This window comes from Ochotona curzoniae, unplaced genomic scaffold, assembly GCF_017591425.1.
Source record: "Ochotona curzoniae isolate NIBS_2020 unplaced genomic scaffold, NIBS_Ocur_1.0 contig_4105, whole genome shotgun sequence".
Taxonomy (NCBI): Eukaryota; Metazoa; Chordata; class Mammalia; order Lagomorpha; family Ochotonidae; genus Ochotona; species Ochotona curzoniae.
The window spans coordinates 8,261,654-8,281,133 of NW_024466129.1; the positions used below are offsets into that span (position 1 = coordinate 8,261,654).

The 19,480-nt window shown below is 45.0% G+C and overlaps 1 protein-coding gene across 1 annotated transcript in view; it reads left to right on the forward strand.

Moving 5' to 3' along the window:
• PTPRN2 (protein tyrosine phosphatase receptor type N2) overlaps nt 1-19,480 on the forward strand; it is a 914,532-nt gene that overhangs the window by 165,351 nt on the left and 729,701 nt on the right. Inside the window, exon 3 of the mRNA XM_040984210.1 lies at nt 1,997-2,110. Within this exon, the coding sequence (XP_040840144.1) occupies nt 1,997-2,110 (114 nt within the window). The remainder of the gene's footprint in view (nt 1-1,996; nt 2,111-19,480) is intronic.

The window sequence follows — 19,480 nt, forward strand, 5'->3', positions numbered from 1 at the left end:
CCTGGGGCCCCTTTATGCAGGTAGGCCTGCAAGGTGTGGGGGCGGGGTTGGGAAGGATTGAGGGCAGGCCCCAGGTGCCTGCAGGTGAATGCCTAGGGATGATTGGTGAGTGGGTGGGGTTGGCAGATTGGGGTGGGAATCTCAGGTGAAATGGCTGATTGGTGGACTGCTGGACTGGCGCCAATTTTGTGAGCTGTGAAGAAGAGGAAATGACACCGGTCCAGGGTGGGATATTCGAATAACTCCTTACACCTGCTCATCTATAATGTCATTGATGTGTTTCTTCTGAATTTACTGTCTAGTGTATCTGGGCCCCTGCACAACCAGGGGTCATCTGAGTGGGTTCTGCCCCATCATGATGGGCCCACCAGCTCCCATCAGCCTTGAGGATGTTCCTCCCACATGCTCAGAGGCAGGCATCCTGTTCGTGACCAGACACAGGCACCATAGAAGCTGTTGGCCTGTGGATATAGCCAAGAGCAGGTGTCTGGATCACACAAGGCTGCTGCGAAGGGCCCTAATTTCTGTGCCACACGGTGTTGCTGAGAGGGCCTCAGGGTCCTGATTCCATTTCTTCCAGCTCAGCTCCTCCTGTGGCCCCAGTGTTCACATTTATACCCGAAAGGGCAGTGCCATCCGAATGCTTCACCCAGTGCCTACATATCCTGGTTCTGCTTCGTGGATAATTTTCAGCAATAAAGTAAAAGAAAGACTCTGGAAGTGTTTTAAGTAGTTTTTTTCCCCCTTATTTTTATGTACTCCCACCCCTCCAAATTTCCACTCTACTTCTTCCTAACAGGTACACACACACACACACACACACACACACACACACACACACACAGAGTTGTACAGATTCAACAGAAACCAGAGAGATGCAGTGCTGGCTGTACCCATTGTGCTTGGTGAGGGCTGCCCCGTCCTCCGCAGGTATCATCCCTGGATGCCCTTCTGGCTCTGGGTGGCTGGAGCAGGCGTTTTGGTAAAGTGCTTAGAAGGAAGTGCAAAGCCCACTGAGCCCAGCACAGAGGACGAGAAAGGAAGGGCAGAAGGTATGACTTCTCGGGGCCTTTGTCAGCCATTCGGAGCAGCTGGCCGTGCCAGGCCTCCCAGATTCTCAGAGCTTTGCAAAGTCCCATAGAAATCCTGAGATGCTTGCGCTACTTAAGATGATTTTCTGTTAATCACCCGGCACCGTCCTGTAAGCATATATGTAATATCAGACCAACAATTACTCAAGGCAGCCTGGCTCTGGGCAAGCGTGTTTCTGCTAATTAAACTTGTTGCATTTGAATGGCTGCCTGCAGCCGCACCCGCCATGAAACTGTGGTGAACAATAAAGGAAACCATTTTCCTCCTTCTACCCCAGCCTGGAGCTGCAGATGGGCGCCCTGGGTGTGAAGAGCTAGCCCCTGAATTAGTCTTTTGTGTGAGCCTAAGAAGGTGATTTGAATGTTTGAAACCCTCCCCTCTCCCAGGAAGCTCGACTCAAAGTGAACAATTCACTGAATAAAGACTAATTAGGCCTAAATTAATTAGAGGGTGTGGTTTCAAAGGATGTGGATGAGCAGAGCCTGTCATTTCAGACAAATGGGAGAACGCTCAGTGAATTAGCCCCATTAATGCGTTTTGTTCCTTTTCCTCTATACGGTCAGAAAGCACCCCTCAATGGGGCTTGCCCGTCTGTCTGCCTGCCTACCTGTGGGGGGTGCAATTTTACGGAGGCCCCTAGGTTCCCGCCAGTTAATATTTATATTTCCTGGGTGTTGTGTTTTTCATCCGGGAAGGTGGCCTGGAATGTCACTTTTATTGTGAAAAGGGAGGTGGGGTTGGAGTGCGGGACAACACTCAATGTGCTGCCCCTTTCCATCAGCACTGGGTGCTTTATGTAAACAGCCCCACCTCCCTTGGCACGCCCAAGGCCTCATTGTGGCACTTCCTCGTAAAGATTTGTGCCCGTCTTTTTCCTGTCTTCACCACCTGCTTTTTCTCACAGATGGAGTATTTGGAAGATGCCAGAAGGTTCCGGCGAGAGACACATACCGCTATGAAGTGTCACCAGTGGTTCTGCAGCACCTGAGGGTCACCCTGCAGAAGCTGTCCCGCACAGGTAGGACAGGTGTGGGCCCCAGGACCGAGGTGGTGTCTCGCACTAATGAGGATTTTGTTTGCTTTAAACATCCAAGGGCTTTTTACGTGGGCTGAGTTCGGGAACCCGGGCCATGGAAGGTTCCCACTGGGATGGAGAGCTCCCTGGCTTCCTGCTGCTGTTGCATAGCTTCTCTGAGCACCTCCAGGAGAGATCAGAGCCATGCCAGGCACTTGCAGCCCAGGGCCTGCGCCTGATTCAAGGTGGGCAGGGGGTGCCTGCTCAGCCTCTGCTGATGCTGGGTGGGAGCGACATCACGTTAGATAAGTCTAGGGTGTGTTAAGGAGTCTTTATTAACCAAACTAGGTGATGACAGGATCCACTAGAAATGAGCAGATTACGAGTCCATAAAGCAATCCAGTCAATCAAAACCCAAGAGGAACAAATGGTCATTATCTTAAAGTCCATCTGCTAAACTGAAGACTTATGTCTCAGCTTCCCCAACAATATAAGCCATCCTAAGAGACATACAGTGAACAACCTGGACACACTTACAAAGCTGCAGACATTCACCTTTCCCTGGCTTCCCTGCCCACATTCCATTTCTACTAGGCCTCACCTCTCCTGGAACTCTTGAAAGTACACAGATTAGAAATACAAAGCATCTTAGTATTAACATCTTTACTGTCCCACCCAAGCAGCGAACAGAGGGTGAGGAATACAGACGTACAGGGCCATGCTCAGGAGATCCCTGTCCTCAGAGTCTGTCCATGGGAAGCTAGAGAGCAAGCTGGGGAGGCCAAGAGATGAGTGCCAGAGTGACAGAAGCATGGGACCAAGAGAGCGAGCCTCTCTCTACCAGGGGCCTTTGCAGGGGCTTGTGAGGGAAGTGGTTACACAATAACGCAACACCGCCCCCTCTCAGGTTCCAGGTGATGGCAGGTGAGCATCACAGGTGGGCAGGAAGGAACACCCAGGTGGGGGAGTGGCTTCCAAGTTCATGACCCTGAACTAGCCGCTACCTCACAACACTGCCTGACTTTGCAGCAGTGCAATTTTTAAATAAATTCCTGTTATCTCTTTACTTCACGTGGGCACTAAGAAGATCATTTTTTTTTAAATCTTAATTTAAAAATTGTGAAATTTCACTTTATATCATTTATGTGAATGTTTTCCTGCAGGTAATCTTAATATCTGAGCTGTATCATTAGGTCCGGCGTTATGACTGTTGCATTTACTTGGATAAAGTCAGGTCTCTTCTCTGCCAAGACAAGAGGCCGATTTGGTCATAAGGCAGTTTGCAGGGCTGGAGCTCTTAGGGAGGGGGTAAAATCTGCCTGTGTCACAGTCAACACATGAAAGATCACCCCCCAGACAGCAAGGTCTCAGGTGGGACCAGGAAACCATGAGACCTTGAACTTGAGGCTCCTAGAACTCCTGGCTTCTAGAACTCCCTAGAGAGTTTTTGACTTGCTCAATAGTGAAAAAAAGTTTATGTTCAAATAAGTTTGGCAAATGTGACTGCCTCCATCCCTCCTTTTGGATGTCTTGTTAGAGGCCCTGGAAAGTTCTGTGTAATGAATTATGTTAATCAATCAGTTCCAAGTCATTGAACCGTAGCAACTTTTCTTTCTGCGATGCCAACTGTAGAAGGTTTAATCAGAGAACTAGACTGATTAGGAGACCTTGGGGCACGTGTTAGAGGGACATGCATTCCGTGATCAGGAAGCTGGCTGAGCATCTTTAAGATGCTGTCTTGAAGATCTGGAGCCTGAGGCCCCTAAGGCAGACCTCGGAGAAAAAAAGACGTATGGAAAGTGGGAAGGTCAAGGTGAAACAGAGTCCACAGAGACGGACAGAAGCTGTGCCCCTGCCTTAGCCTGCGTGGTGAGGATCAGCTCTATTCCTGGAAAAGAAAGCCGAGTCTCTTGTGTGTCTTTGGGCAGCGTTTATCCTCATTTAGTGGACTTGTTCTTTTTTGTTTTTACATCCTATTTGTTAATCGTAAGATATAAGTTTTTAACTGTACAAACACTATAATGATATTAACCATGTTAGAAGATAAGGGAGTTAAAGAAGAGAATAAAAGAAATATTTCATAATATGTGAAAGAAACCTATTCTGATAGAATACGGAACTCCTTGTCACCAGACCAGACCTTGTTTCCTAGCTGGTGTCCCTACCTGCTGTCTTCTGATACCTTGGCCACATTCTCTTCCCACTTAGGACGCATCCTCTTGCTTGTGTCTCTTGTCTAGTGGGGGATATAAAGCTTTGTTCTCGAATTTTCTGGGCTATTAGGACTCTTGGGTGAGTTGCAAGTCTAATTTTTCCTTAACTGCAGTCAGGAGAGTACCATAAAGTACGATGCATCTCTGACATATTTCTATGGTGTGTCCTGGCAACAGTCTCTCTGATAGTCAGGGTCACCCCTGCAAGGAACATATTGCTGTCTCTGATGGCTGACTCGGGTGTCAGGAACCCAAATTGGCTGAGCTGTGGACTTGCGTTGCAACCATTGCTGTGTTCCCTAGTAGTAGCATTTCTCCCTTTGGACCTAAGACCTCTAGATTGGCAAATCATACATTCTTGGGGGACAGTAAGTAAATATTTTGTGAGTGGGTCATTAGGGATATTAGTAGGGTCACTTCTATGTTCACCCCTTGATTCTTAAACATGTAAACCCAGGCTATGGCAGAAGGATGCCCTCCTTTGGGCACAGATTCAAAGTTTATAGGCAGACTTCGAAGGACCTGGGCCCAGCACTGCAAGGTATCGTTACCAACCTGGCGCTGTAACAGTCTTCGAAGGTTATTCCACCATTCCATGAAGTTCCAGATATTTCAGGATGGTTGAGTGCATGGTAAGAGCAGTGTGTCCCAAGAACATAAGCCCATTGTTGTACATCCGTTGGCTGGTCCTTGATCAGACGTAGTGTTGTGTGACATCCCACGACAGTCGATAAGACACTGTAAGTCCATGAGTGATAATTTTCGGAAGAACATTATTTGCAGCAAAGGTGATTTTGTATCCAAACATGTCTATTTCACTGTGAACGAAATACTGCTGCTTCCATTTTGGGAGTGGTCCAGTGTAATCAGTCTGTCACCAGGTTGCTAGGTGATGGATCACCCAGAAGTCATGTGGTACCAGAGGTTTAGTGCTATCTTTGCATCAGCCAAGGTGAGTTGAATTCTGTGTCACTGACCCCATGCACAACCTACAACCCTGTTGCCATGGCCATGTGTGCATGAATCCAGTTGGCAGTGATAGGAGCGGCTGTAGCTGACCCACAGAATGGGTTGTTCTGTTCATTTGATTATTGAAATTCTTGTTTGCTGAGGTCAACCTTTGGTGTGGCTTCACATGGAACACATGTGTCTTTACAATTTTGTATTCATTTAGAGAAATCAGTTTAATACCAGGATTCATAAAAAAGTTTGTGAAGTGGCAGATGTTTGGCACAGTGGTTGAAACAGCTTGGGACACTCACATATTGGAGAGTATGAGTTTGAGTCTCAATTCTACCCATAATTCACTTTCTTAACACACACCCTGGGAAACAGTTGTAATGGCTCAAGTAATTAATTGGTTCTTGCTATCTATGTGGGAGACCTGGATTGAGTTCCTGATATTTGGGAACAAATTAGTGGATGGGAGTTTTCTTTCTCTCCCTCTCAATCTCTCTGCAAAGGTAAAAAAATAACATTCTTTTTTTAAAGATTTGTTTTTATTGAAAAGTTAGATATACAGTGAGAAGGAGAGACAGAGAGGAAGATATTCCATCTCATGATTCACTCCCCAAGTGGCTGCAATGGCCAGAGCTGAGCCAATCTGAAGCCCAGAGCCTCTTTCAAGTCTCCCACATGAGTGCAGGGTCCCAAGGCTTTGGGCCATTCTCGACTGCTTTCCCAGGCCACAAGCAGGGAGCTGGAAGGGAAGCAGGGCCATCCGGACATGAACTGATGCCCATATGGGATCCAGGTAAGTGCAAGCTGAGGACTTTAACAGCTAGACTACTGTGTCGGGTCCAGCAAATAACATTCTTAAGAAATAACATTCAGAAATTTAGAAAAATTGAGTTTAAAAATAAATATATTTTCTTGCAAAATAACTTTGAAATCTAAACATGATTTGTCATAATATGAGTTTTCCACAAACTTTTCTTAGAACCCTTAACAGCAGAAAAATGATTCCAAAGCAATTCAGATTATCAGAGTGATACTTTCATCTTAAGCCCAGAGTATGCAGGCAAAGGGACATTTCTGCTTCCACCTAAGTTACAAAGGCTGAAGTTTCCTGGAAGGATGAGAGGAGCTGTGGTTCACAGCTCCAGTCTGCAGAGCTCCAGGTGTGAGATCTCTGCTATGCAGCTGAGGGCTGTGGAAGAGAGTGGCTTGCAGGAATCAGGCCCAACAAGAGAGCCACTGTGAGACTGTCCTGCTGTTCTCTGGTGTTACCTTGCCACCCCTCCAAGTCAGGAAGGCAGAAAATCAAGCTAAGGAGGACTGTGCTTGATCTGAAAGGGTTGATGCTGTTTGCTCTGCACCTGTTGCTCCTTCAGTCTGTTTTGTTTCTCTTCTGAAGCAGAACCCCTCGCTTGTTCCATCCTTGTAATTTGGAAATGCATTGTGTGTTTGGTATCACTGGGTCACAGCTGGACAGCTGGAGTGCAGAGTATCTCAGAATGGATTTTACCTTGTGAGGCTCGCTCTTATAGGATGTAAGCGAGATTTGGATGAAATTTTTGACTTCATACTTCAAACCTAATGCTGAAATAAATCAAACGATTGAAGCTGAAGAAGTGTTTTGCATGTAATAAAGACAGATTACCTGGGATCACAGGCAGAATGCTACAAATTGCTTGTGTTTCCCTAAAATTCCTACCTAAGCCACCAATATTATGGTATCAAAAGTTGGGGCTAGGAATGAGTGTGGACTAGTCGGTCAAGGCCACAGTACCTGCCAGGACAGGAGGTGAGCCAAGTTAGGCTGTGCCCACAATCCACTGGTGTGTGCAAGGTCTGCCACTGGGAGGCGACTTGATAGAGGATAGTTTTGGTTGGATCAGAATGTGGGTCATTGCAGGTTGGTTGGGCTTTGCTGCAGCATCAGCTGGCAAGTACTGGGACTACGGGCAAGTCCTGTCAGACTAGACTGTAGAACCACCTGGAAAGTACAAGATCCAGGGCTGGTAGTGGGTCCAGAAGGGAAAGTGGGGATATGTTTGGTCAGCTACAACTCCCACTGGTAAGCATGAGAACCAGGATTTAGGGGATGGCTTGGCTAAACAAGCGGTGGCATCCACCAGCGTGAGTGTGGGTTGGATAGTGGGTCAGTTGGGTTGAAATAGGCTGTAGCATTGACATGTATGAGAGCTAGGTGGGATATGGGACAGACTGGAGTCTGCTGTATACTCAGGAACCAGAGCCAGTGGAGGGCCTGGTAGAGGTTATTGGGGGTTGCTCTGACTAGGTTGTAGTTCCCACTAATGTACGTGAGGGCAGAGTGTGTGGTGGGCAGGGTCTGGCTGGGCGTCAGCATCCACTGATTTGTGTGTGGGATGGGTCTGGGAATAGAATTGACCAAGTGGCTGCAACTACCAGTGTGTATGTGTGTAGACTGAAGTGGGTGATGAGTTGAACCAGACCCCATACTGGCTGCCACACATGTGAGTCAGTTCTGGGGTCACCTCTGGAGAAATTTCTTTGTGGACCTGCCCAACTGGGCCACTGGGCTCAGAACTCCAACCATGCAAGAATCACAGGATCTGTGGTCTGACTGTGGAGTGCATGTGTCAGAACTGGTCTCCACAGTTGCTGAGACCTGTGCAGAGGATGGCATGCCCAGATACTCATGGGGGACATAATAAACAGTTCATTGAGGCGTGTAGAAGATGTCTAGTACCATGGAGGGCAGAACCAATTGGACAGCTCTCCCAGACAAATATATGGATGAGCAGAGGCTCTAAGAAGACTGTGTCAATCAATGGACCTTGGAAAGATTTCCTCAATATTGGAGCAACAAAATCAACAGCATCTCAGGACTATTAAAACTACTTCAGCAGTATCCTTGGAAGATGCTCCACACTGGAGACCCTGGGATGACATTGGGTGGCTGCTCCCCATTCCTGGGTATTGATGTGGTTTGGTTCCTGGGAGTGGCATTTTCCTCTTCTCTCTCCATTTTCCCCAGACACCAGACACAAAAAGGAGATTGGAGGCAGTTGTTCTATCCATTTTACTCCATTCTTCAAATCTCTCCACCCTAATTGGAGGTCCACTTGGGTGTGCATTCCTGTTAACTATGTAAACATTATAAAAACAAAATGAACTTATTATTTTAAAAAGTTGGGGCTGGGGGTCCTAGCGGCTAAAGTTCTAGCCTTGCAAATGCCGGGATCTCATATGGGCACCGGTTCATGTCCCAGTGGCTCTGCCTCCCACCCAGCTCCCTGCTTGTGGCCTGGAAAAGCAGTTGTGGATAGTCCAAGCCTTGGGACCCTGCACCCACGTGGGAGACCCAGAAGAGGCTCCGGTCTCCTGGCTTTGGATCTGGCTTTGTTGGTGCAGCTCTGGCTGTTGTGCCACTTGGGGGATCATCGGACAGAAGCTCTTTCTCTGTCTCTCCTCTCCTCTATATATCTGAATTTCTAATAAAAATAAATCTTTTTAAAAAGTTGAGGCTAAATTGGCTATAAAAAAGAAAAGGAAAGATCTTATATCAATATATACAGAAAAAGCATTTGACAAAATATTATGTCTTATTACAATAAAAACATTGAACAAATCAGGAACAGAAGGAAACTACCTCAACCTAAAAAAGCTTCTGTGAAAAAAAAAGTCATCGTCACACTTAACAAAGACTGAAAACATTCCCCAAACATCGGGAACAAGACCAGAATGTCTACCAGCCACATCTCCCCACCGCCTTATGAGACTGGGGTCTCTGAAAGGGATGAGGACCACAATCCCTCCAATGCAAAGGGATTTCAAAAACGTTTATGGATGAATAGGGTTAAACGAGAAGTTTTTTGGTGCAAAACATTGGAAATCCACTCATGATGTTTTTGTAACACATGTTCCCTATGAATGTTTTTGAGGAAACCTCACATGCATGGATTTCATTATCTTGGCACAAGAGTAGGCTTTTCTTTCTGATATTTACAAACCTTCTGAAGCACCCACATATAAACCTCTTCTCAAGAGACTCTTGTCACCAGTGTTCCAATCGTGTGTCTTCCAAGCTTCCAGCTAACCAGAGAAACAGCCGCAGTCTGTGAATCAGTATATAATCTGCACGTCTGGCTATTTTCTCCAAATATACTGGGCAACTAGGCCTTTTGCTTGAAGTTCTACATGCTGGGAGGAATCCCTTTTACCATTGTCCTACGGGGATGTCTCAGATGGCATTTAGTGCTGCCAGCTATCTACTTTTGGTGGAGCCTGCATATGACCCAGAACTGAATCCATGGTCTTTCTTCAGGAAACTGCCCATGAAGCTAGACTGTTGTCAGAGGGGGGCAGGGAGAAAGAGAGATCATGTAGTCACATGGACTGTGGTTCTTGGACCACAACTTGGTACAAACTATGTGTGCTTTCCAGATCTGCTTGAGCCCAATTCCTTCCGTTTGAAGGTACCAAGTATTGATAGCATGCCCAGTGTTATGGCTTGATGGGTCATTCACTTACTAGTTTATAGAGTCAGGACCCATGGTAGGTTGCATGGTTCATGGTCAAGTGTTGAGTCTTAACTGAATTTCATTAGCAGCAAAAGCATAGTTTCAGGAGAGCGGTTATTCACAGAGGACATATTGTGTTTGTTTCTAAATCCTAAGAGTTTGTGTTGTGATTTTCATCAATAAAGACTTCAAAAAGCATTTCCACCTGTCTGCCATTGACATCCTTTGGCTATGAATATCTTTAAAATAGATGTGGATGGGCCTGGTGTGGTGGCCTAGTGGCTCAAGTTCTTGCCTTGCAAGCACCAGGATCCTATATAGGCACCGGTTTGTATCACAGTGGCCCCGTTTCCCATCCAGCTGCCTGCTTGTGGCCTGGGAAAGCAGTCAAGGATGGCCCAAAGCCTTGGGACCCTGCACCTTTGTGGGAGACCTGAAGAGGCTCTGGGCTCTGGGTTCCTGGCTTTGGATTGTTGTGGCCACTTGGGGAGTGAATCATCAGATGGAAGATCTTCCTCTCTTTTTTTTCCTCCTCTCTGTGTATCTGCCTTTCTAATACAAATTAAGCAAAATAAATCCTGAAGAAAAATGGTGGTGGATTACTTCTACTTCCTGGTCACTAGTCCAGTCAGCATAATAGCATCAGTGTTGTGGACAGCAATGATGTCCTGTGGTAAGCAGAAGTCATAAAGCCAGATAATGACACGATGCTGGAGAGTAAGTGTACCTCTGATGCAGGGCAGTGAAGGCATGTTGCTGACTCTGTGAAGTGAAGACAAACTACAGACATACAAGGGAAGGTATTCATCAAATAATAACTGCACAACAGATACCAGAGCATGTGTTAATTTGGTCCAATAGAAAAACTACATCTGGTACAGCAGTTGCAATTGGAGTTACCACCTAGTTGAGTTTATGATAATACTCTCATTCTCCAAGGTCCATTTGCTTCTTGTGTGGGCTAAATAGGCGAGTTAAATGGGGGATATGGTGAAAATTATGAACTGTGTATCCTGCAAGCTCTTGGTGGTGGTTAATCTCTGTATTCCATCTTGGAATAAAATATTGCTTTCAGTTTATGGTTTTGGTAAAGAAGTGTTTCTACTGGCTTCCACTTGGTCTTTCCTATGATTAAAGCCTTTATTCCACAGATCAAAGAAAAAAATGTAAGGATTTTGCTGATTACTGAGTATATATATTCCAATTATGTGTATGGAATATGGGAAATAGTCATATCATGAGTTTGAGGTTGCAGGAGAACCACCATGGGTTGGACCTGAGCTAAAAATTCATTGGTCATTTGAAGTGCTTCCTGGTTGTAGTAACTATGAATAATAGTGTTGCAAATGTCTAGGCTCATATTTTTGTGGATGTACAGTTTGAATTCACTTGAGCAAATGAAAGGGAATTTGATCGTTGGAATATGGGAAGGGTATGTTCACGATTTTGTAGGTGATTGCCAAACTGTCTTGCAAAGGTAGACATGGAAAGAGAAATTACTAACCTGCAAGACTTAATTTTTCCACCTGGTGAATGCAGTTATCAAATAGTATTGTCATGAAGGTCAAATATATTGAAATATTTTGAAATATTTTATAAACATGAGTGTTTTCAAGATATTTTGTATTATTTATTTTGATATTCCATTTGTACTTACTGATAATTATTATGCAAATCTGTACCTATTAATTTTTCAGTGAGGACACTGCAAAGTTTTCCTTGTCCTGAGTTGGTTAGTGCTGTGCATAAGGTCCAATACCAGAAAAGCAACTATTTTCCAAGAGACAAAAATGCTCTCTAGCTCTTCCCTTAAAACGACAGTGTTGACCACGGTGATGATAATACATTGCAACAGTGCCTCCCTCGATAGGTGTTTATGCCATGAACCTCAGTGTGGGAATAAAATGGAGTGTTCGGTTCTGTCACACCCATAGGCATTTCACACTCCGTGGTAGCATGTCAGATCAGGGCTGTAGCTTGGGACAGACCCCAGACTTCTTCACTATCATTGTTTTGGCACCACTGGTTTAACAAGAGTCAGAGCCTGGGTGGTTGTTATTTGTTTGTTTGTTTTTTCAGTAAAATAAGACACGGAGAGAAAAAAGTTACTGTCTAATGCATGAAGTTTTTCACATGGTCATTTTTCCAGATCTTAACTGGGAAAGTGCTACAGGCTCCTTGTTTTCCCTTGTAGCAAACAGACGTGGGGGAAGCTGTGGTGGACCACAGAGGCTTGTTAACTTCCCGAAGATGACTTTGGGTGGGCGTGCAAGATAAACAAGCTGGCAAGGATGGTTCATGTGGGAACTGAGTAGGTCACACGTTTGATAGTCCCAGGGTCTCCCCAACAGATGGAACTTCCTCAATACCAGCTTCATCTCCCCTCTCACTAGGAAAAGAATGCTTTGCTATTGTATAAAACTAAAAGCGAAATGAAACTGAACAATATGCAGGCATTTACTGAGACAGTTATGGATGTCAGTACTGGCACTGACCTTGCATCTCATAGCTAAAAATAGCTACAAATGCATTTGTAATTTCATCTCCTATCGTAGTGTGATGATTCCTTTTAGGGATATTTCGATAGCTGGTAAAGCAGGATCTCGGGGTGTTTAGGAGTCAGGGGAGCTCTATCTCCCAATCTGGACAGGAACTTTCCAATTTGCTGGAGGTTTAGAGGGAATAAAACTGCAGAGGACAGATAGACTGTTTTTTCTTCTGGGAGACTGAGACACCCTTCTCCCCTCTTGGACATCAGAACTCCAGGTTCTCTGGCCTTTAGGTTTTGAGCTGTGCTGTCAGCTTCTCTGGGTCAGAGATTTTTAGACTTGGAAACGAGTCAGATCACTGGCATCCCAGCGCCTCTGGTTTCCAGCCCATCCTAGCCATAATGGTCTGTGTAATTTTGTGAGTCCATTTCCCTAACAAATTCTTTCTCTCACCCTTTCTCTCCTCCATTCCCTTTCCTTCTCCCTCTACCTCCAGCCTTCCTGTGATTCTTCCTCTTTGGAGAGACACAAAGATTTAGGAATTACTTCTTTGGATCAATTATGCTTTCCCTAAAGGTTTTTAATTTGGCATAAAACACTGACATATGTTAAGAGAAATAGGTAAAAGGACGTTACTGAAAGACAAAGAGGTGATTGGTAGTAGGTAGACAATAGAGATAGGAAGATAAATGTAGCTATAAATGTAGCAGAAGGAGAGGAACATGCCAACGATGACAATGATGGAGACATAGATTCCAGACACGCAGATGTGGATATAGATGCTGATGATGTAGATAGAAGTACCAATGTAGATAATAATCACGCAGGTAGAAATATGGGGCAGGCCTTAATGTAGACATAGATTTATATGCAGTGTCAACAGCATAGCTGCAAATGATACAAATGCAATGATGTAGATGCTGGTCACACAGATGTTGATGACAATGACGTAGCTATTGATACAGATTTTGATGATGTAGATGGAGGTGCCTGTTACATGGATGTACATGATACAGCTGTGGAAGATGAGGCATATAGGCTGATGTTCATATCAATAACATGGGGCCTGAGGAGTCAGTCCAGAAGCTGGCAAAGCAGAGGTGTAGGACAGGTTGTGTTGGCTAGGTCTTGGCATCAGCTGAGCCACGTGAAAGCTGGGTTTGGGGGTGGGTCAGGCAGCAATGGGCTATAGCACCCAACAGCAAGATTTGGAATGGGTGTGGGTTGGCCAGACAGGGTTGTTGCACCTGCCGTACAACCAAGAAGATGGGCCAAGTCTGGCTGGGCCAAGAATCCACTGGTGTACCTATCTGTGACTGAGAAGCTCCTTGATAGGGGAACTTGGGGAACTCCTCTGTCAGGACACAGTCCCTGCAAGTTAGGGCAAGAATCAAGATTGGAAGCAGCTCAGGTCAGATCAGGTTGCAGGGGAGAGCCAGGCTGGGCTAAGTGACCATATACACAGGTGCATGCACAGGTGCTGGACTAAGTGACCGTATCCACAGAACAAGTGCCAGCTGGCTGGGTTTTGCTGCAGCTTCAGCTGGCAATTGCTGGGACAGGGAGCAAATCCTGTCAGGCTAGATGGCAGTACCACCTGGAAAGTGCAGGATCCAGGACTGGGAGTGGGTCTAACTGTGGGCACCCCTTTGATGGGCTGCAGCTCCCACCAGTGAGCATTTGAACCAGAGCTGGGGGTGAGCTGGCTGGATAGATGATAGCATGACAGCATAAGTGTGGGCCAGATAGTGGGACCAGTCAGGCTGAGCTAGGTTGCAGTACCCACTGAAGTATATAAGAACCAAATGAGTTGCAGGACCAATTGGATCTCTGATGCACTTATTGGCATGTATATAAACCAAGGCTGGCAGCGGGCCTGGTGGAGGTTCTTTTGGGGTCACTCTAACTAGGCTACCATTCCTACTGGTGTACGTGAAGACCGTGTGTGGTGGGCAGGGTTGGGCTGGGCTGCAGCATCCAGAACTGACTGGCTGTAGGCTGAAGTGGGTGATGGACTGAGCTGGACCCTGCACTGACTGGCAAACACAGGAGTCAGATCTGGGGTCACTTCTGCTGAGGTTTTTTGGGGACCCCTGTACCCCTCAAAATTCCAATCGCAAGGAAAATCAGAGTCTGCAGTCTAACTGTGGAGTGCATGTGTCAAAACTGGGCCTCCTTGGTTGCCGAATCCTATGCAATGGATGGCATGCCCAGATGCAGGTGAGGGACATGAAGGATCATTGAGGTCTGCAGAGAACATCTAGTACCATGGACAGCAGAACAAATTGAACAGCTCTCCCAGCCAAACCTTGACAGCAAGTGTCTGGGTGAGTGGAGACTCTAAGATGGACTGTCAGTCAATGGACCTTGGTGGGATTCCTTAACCTTGGTACAACAAAATCAACAACATCTCAGAACTATCAAAACCAACTGGGCAGTACCATCAGAACATGTTTCACCCTAGGGACCTTGGAATGTCATCAGATGGCCGTTCTTCATTCCTGGGTACTGTTGTGGTTAGATTTTTGGGAACAGTCCTTTCTCCTTTTCTCCCCAGTTTGCCTAGATATAGGAAGAGAAAAAACACTTGGAAACAATGGTCTCATCCATTTTCCTCTGTTCCTTGGCCCTTCCCACTTCAAGCAGTGATCCATATGGGCGTCTGTCCTTCTCAGCTATGTAAATATAATAAACATTATATCTATATGTATATATAAATGTATGCAGAAGCATTTGGAGGTAGCAGTTATATACGTAGATGTGGACTTAGACACTAATAAAGCATATTTTGATGGTGATGATGTTGATACAGTGCCTCTTGTTGAAGAGGCAGATGTGATGCTATAGGTATGGCTGTAGAGGTCAGGGATGCAGGGGCTGATGATGATGACGTAGATTGGATGTTGATAATGAAGCTGTGGGTGTAGCTCTCGAGGCTCATGTCAAGGCTGTGGGTAGGTATCAGTGTTGCTGTAGACGTGGGTGGTGTAGGGCTTATGTAGGTGTGATGGAGGTGCACTTACAGATGTGGATACAAACATGGATAGAGGCATACGTGTGGATGTTGAGTTAGACTAATTTGCAGACACAGGTAAAAAGGCAGCTGCAGACATATAGTGTGGGTATCTATGAACATAGATGTAAGTGTCAACATAGGTGTAATGCTGCCAGAGTGAGGGATATTGATGGACTTGGTAATATTCAGAAGGAAACTGAGTGTGACTTTTTTAGGAGTGCATGCGAATTTAATATAGATTTTATTATGAATTTTTAATAGTTATTTTTCTTTTTCTTTTTTGGTGAAAGAGTAATACAAAAATTAATTGACATGTAGCAGTTGCACATACATATAGAACACAGTGTGACATATCTTTCTTAAATGCTGTATTTATTGGCGATGTGCATCCCCTGCTTATGGTGTTGGCATCCCTTATGGGCACCAGTTTGAGTCCAAGCTGCTTCTACTTGTGATTCAGCTCCCTACAGGTGTGCTGGGAAAGCAGTGAAAGATGGCCCAAGTGCTTGGGTTTATGCTACCCTTGTGGGAGACCCAGGTGACTCTCCCGGTTCCCGACTTCAGCCTGGCATCGCAGATGAAGATTTCTCTCTCTCTTCTCACCTTCCTCTGTAACTCCTTCAAATACATAAATGTTGTAAAAATTGTATCTATTTACTTATATTGGAAAGAGAAAAATCAGATGGAGAAAGACCTTCCATCTGCTGATACAACTTGGATGGGTTTTATGTTTGCAAAAGAGGTATCCTTTTCACCAGGTTTTCCAATTTGTTAATGTGTAGTTGCTCATAGTAATAGTCCTTAATGATCCACTGTATTCTGTGAAAACACTTGTTATGCCTCCTGCTTTTCATCTGTGACATTGTTCATTGCATATCATTTATATCCACAACCAGGAGCTGCAAGGAGCCTCTTCAGGGTCTCCCACATGGGTGCAGGGTCCCAAGGCTTGGGGCCATCCTCTACTATCTTCCCAGGCCACTAGCAGGGAGCTGGAAAGTGGGGCAACTGGGACAGGAACCGGCAACCATGCGGAATGCCGGTGCATGCAAGGTGAGGATTAGCCATTGAGCCTTTTCACTGGGCCCTCTACTAGTGAGTTTAAGTCTTTCACTTGTTTTCATGATGGTGTCCATTATCCTTTGCGTCTATTGTAGGGCTGCATTAAGTGTTTCTCGTACGGCTGGTCTGGTGGTGATGAATTTGCTCAGTTTTTGCCTGTCCTCATTGACTTCTCTGTGTTTAAAGGATGCCTTTTCCTGCCATGGGTTTCTTGATTGGCAGAGTTTTTTTTCCTTCCACAGCCAGGAGTCTATAATTTCAGGCTCTCTTGTCCTGTAAGAATTCTGCGGAGAAGCCCGTCTTTGTCTAATGGAGACTCTTGTATAAGTGACTTGACACTTCCTCTTGCTGTTTTTACTATTCTCTTTGTGTTATACTTTTGACAGTTTGACTGTTATTATTCATTGGAGAGGACCTTTTTGGTTAAACTTTTTAAGGGTCCTTTGAGCTTCTTGGACCCAGAGGCCTATATCTTTATGAAGATTTCCAAATTTTCAGCAACTATTATATTCTATAGATTTTCTACAATTTTTTTTCTTTTTCTTCTAGGAAAATGAATATTTGCTCACTTAATGTGTTGTATAAGTCTTGTAGACTTTTTCCGTTCTTTTAATTTTTTCCCATGTTTTTGTCTGAGTAGGTTGTTTCTAATTATCATTCTTCAGGAAGTTTATCTGTTCTTCTGCGAAGGTATTCATTCATTTATATATATGTGTGTGTATATATATATATATATATAAATTTAAATATATAAGCTTATATGTATATATTTACTTTTTATTATTTGCATTTATTGAGTTATTTAGCGCTAAGATTTTTGGCTATGGTTTTTTGGGTTTTTTTGTTTGTTTGTTTGTTTGTTTGTTTTTTGCCATGACTCTTTGCTGAATTTTTCATTCAGTCATGAATCACCTTTCTATGTTCATTGAATTGTCTTTCTGTATTGTGATGTATCTCACTGAGTTTTGTCAACATTTGGATAATTCATTTATTTCATTTTCTTTGGCATTCCTTGCTAAAGTTACTGTGTTCCTTTGGAGGTGCCATGTAAGCTTTTTTTTTCTTGTTTTTTGCATGCCTGTGCAGGTATTTGTGTATCTGGCAGGTAAGTTGCTTGTACTGATTTTCATGGTACAGGTTTTCCTGAGCCAGGACTAGAGCTGGCACCCATACAGTATTCCAGCGTTACAGGTTACGGTAGCTTTTCCTCCTGGCAGCTCAGAATCCTTGTTCTGAACTCGAAGTGCCCCTTTCATCCACCTCCACCAGCACATGTACGTGGAAATATGGACAGTGCAGTCACATGACACATGTGCACACACACCTCCATCTGAGCATGTACATACATGTAGTCCATGCACCTGTGTTCACACGCATGCAATGCAGACATGTACACATGTGTGCTCAAACGTGCCTGCACTTTGTGTCCCTTTATCAAACACCACTCTTTCCGATGGTGCTGTGACGTGGCAGGTTTTGTTTTTTAAGTTTTTCAATTTCAGTTGTCTACATCTTATGCCCTTTTCCTTCTGGGCTGTTCAGTTTTCTAGCCTGATGGTGGTAACAGTCTCAATTGTAGCTGGCATCTGGTGGATCCTGGGGATTCTCTGTCTTAAGAAAAGAAGCTGTAATTGCCAACCTGGTTAGCCTACCGTGGGGGTGCGTTCTGGGGTGAGAAGTGTTTCAGAATCCTTGAAGTCATTCCTCCTCAGGTACTGCGTCGAACGGAGCTGATTGTGTGTCATCCTCTCTTATCTTTGTAAAGGGCACTTGGTGAAGACGGCATCTTGGTCTTCATGATAGACACTTCCTTTCTCTGTCTCTGGCAGGACTTCCATATGGGAAGAAAGAGAAACAGGGCTTCGTCGTGCAGCTTTCTTCTGCAACATAAATGTGTACATCAAGGAACAGAACACACTCACCTTGTTTTTCCATTCTTGCCTGCCACCGCAACATTAGTTCATGGCAGACACACCGTTCTCTCACATATTCAATTTAAAAAAAAAAACACACACACATTTCACTTCTTCTGACAAGCTATTAAAATTCAGCATTTAAATGTCACTTGTTGGCATGCAATTTACTGTCATGAAAACAACTATGGATTTAGTTTCTGGCAAGAATCCCCTGACGTATTGAGCTATATGTCAAAAGAAAAAACAAAATAATAATAATAAAAAATCTAACAAAATGACATAATTACTTAAAAAGAGAATGAAAAGGAATCTCCCAAAATCAGGCGCACAATACATAAATCAAAATCAGTGGTTGCTGGCTGTGCTGCCTGTTGGCCGTGGAGCTGGCTTGGCTGTATGTGCTGTGCTGTTGGTGTTGAGTTGCTCAGCATGGGGCAGGGCAAGCAAGCTCTGCCTACACTTGACCTCTGCTTCTCTTGTTTTTTTTTTTTTTTTTTTTTAAGATTTGTTTATTTTTATTGCAAAGTCAGATTTACAGCTAGGAGGAGAGGTAGAGAGGAAGATCTTCTGTCTGATGATTGATTCCCCAAATGACCACAACGGCTGGAGCTGAGCTGATCTGAAGCCAGGAGCCAGGAGCATCTTCCGGGTCTCCCACATGGGTGCAGGGTCCCAAGGCCTCGGGCCATCCTCAACTGCCCTCCCCTCTACCCTTGAGAATAGCAGATGTTCCTACTTGCTGAGGTCCAGCTGAGATCCATCACCCCACCCTCAGGGCCGACGTGCAGTAGAGAAGTGGAGTGGGGTGTTCTGCTGGATCTGGTGACTGTGTGGAGGGTTTGTAGCAGAGTTAGCCAGTTGCCACTTGCCCTTCGTAGTACTCATCCTCCATCCACACGTGGCAGGAAGGTGTCTAAGGGCACAGTGGGTGTAGATGGCACCATTGCTGCTCTAGTCTGCTGATTCTCTAGAACCTACCTAACCTGCACCTGCCCTGGTTCCTATTTATTTACATGCCAGGGTACTTTGGGGAGACGACCTTTTATCAAGCACATCCCACTCCCTAAATAGCCAGTGTTAGCTTTAGGGCTTATTTACAAGCAGCCTTAATGTGCTGGTGAGTGGACAGTGTGGATGGTCGAGGATATTACATCAGGTTAGGCTGCAGGTGCTGGGGAAGGACAAAGCCTGGGAAGAAGCTGACTGGCCTTTGCTGCTAGCCCACCA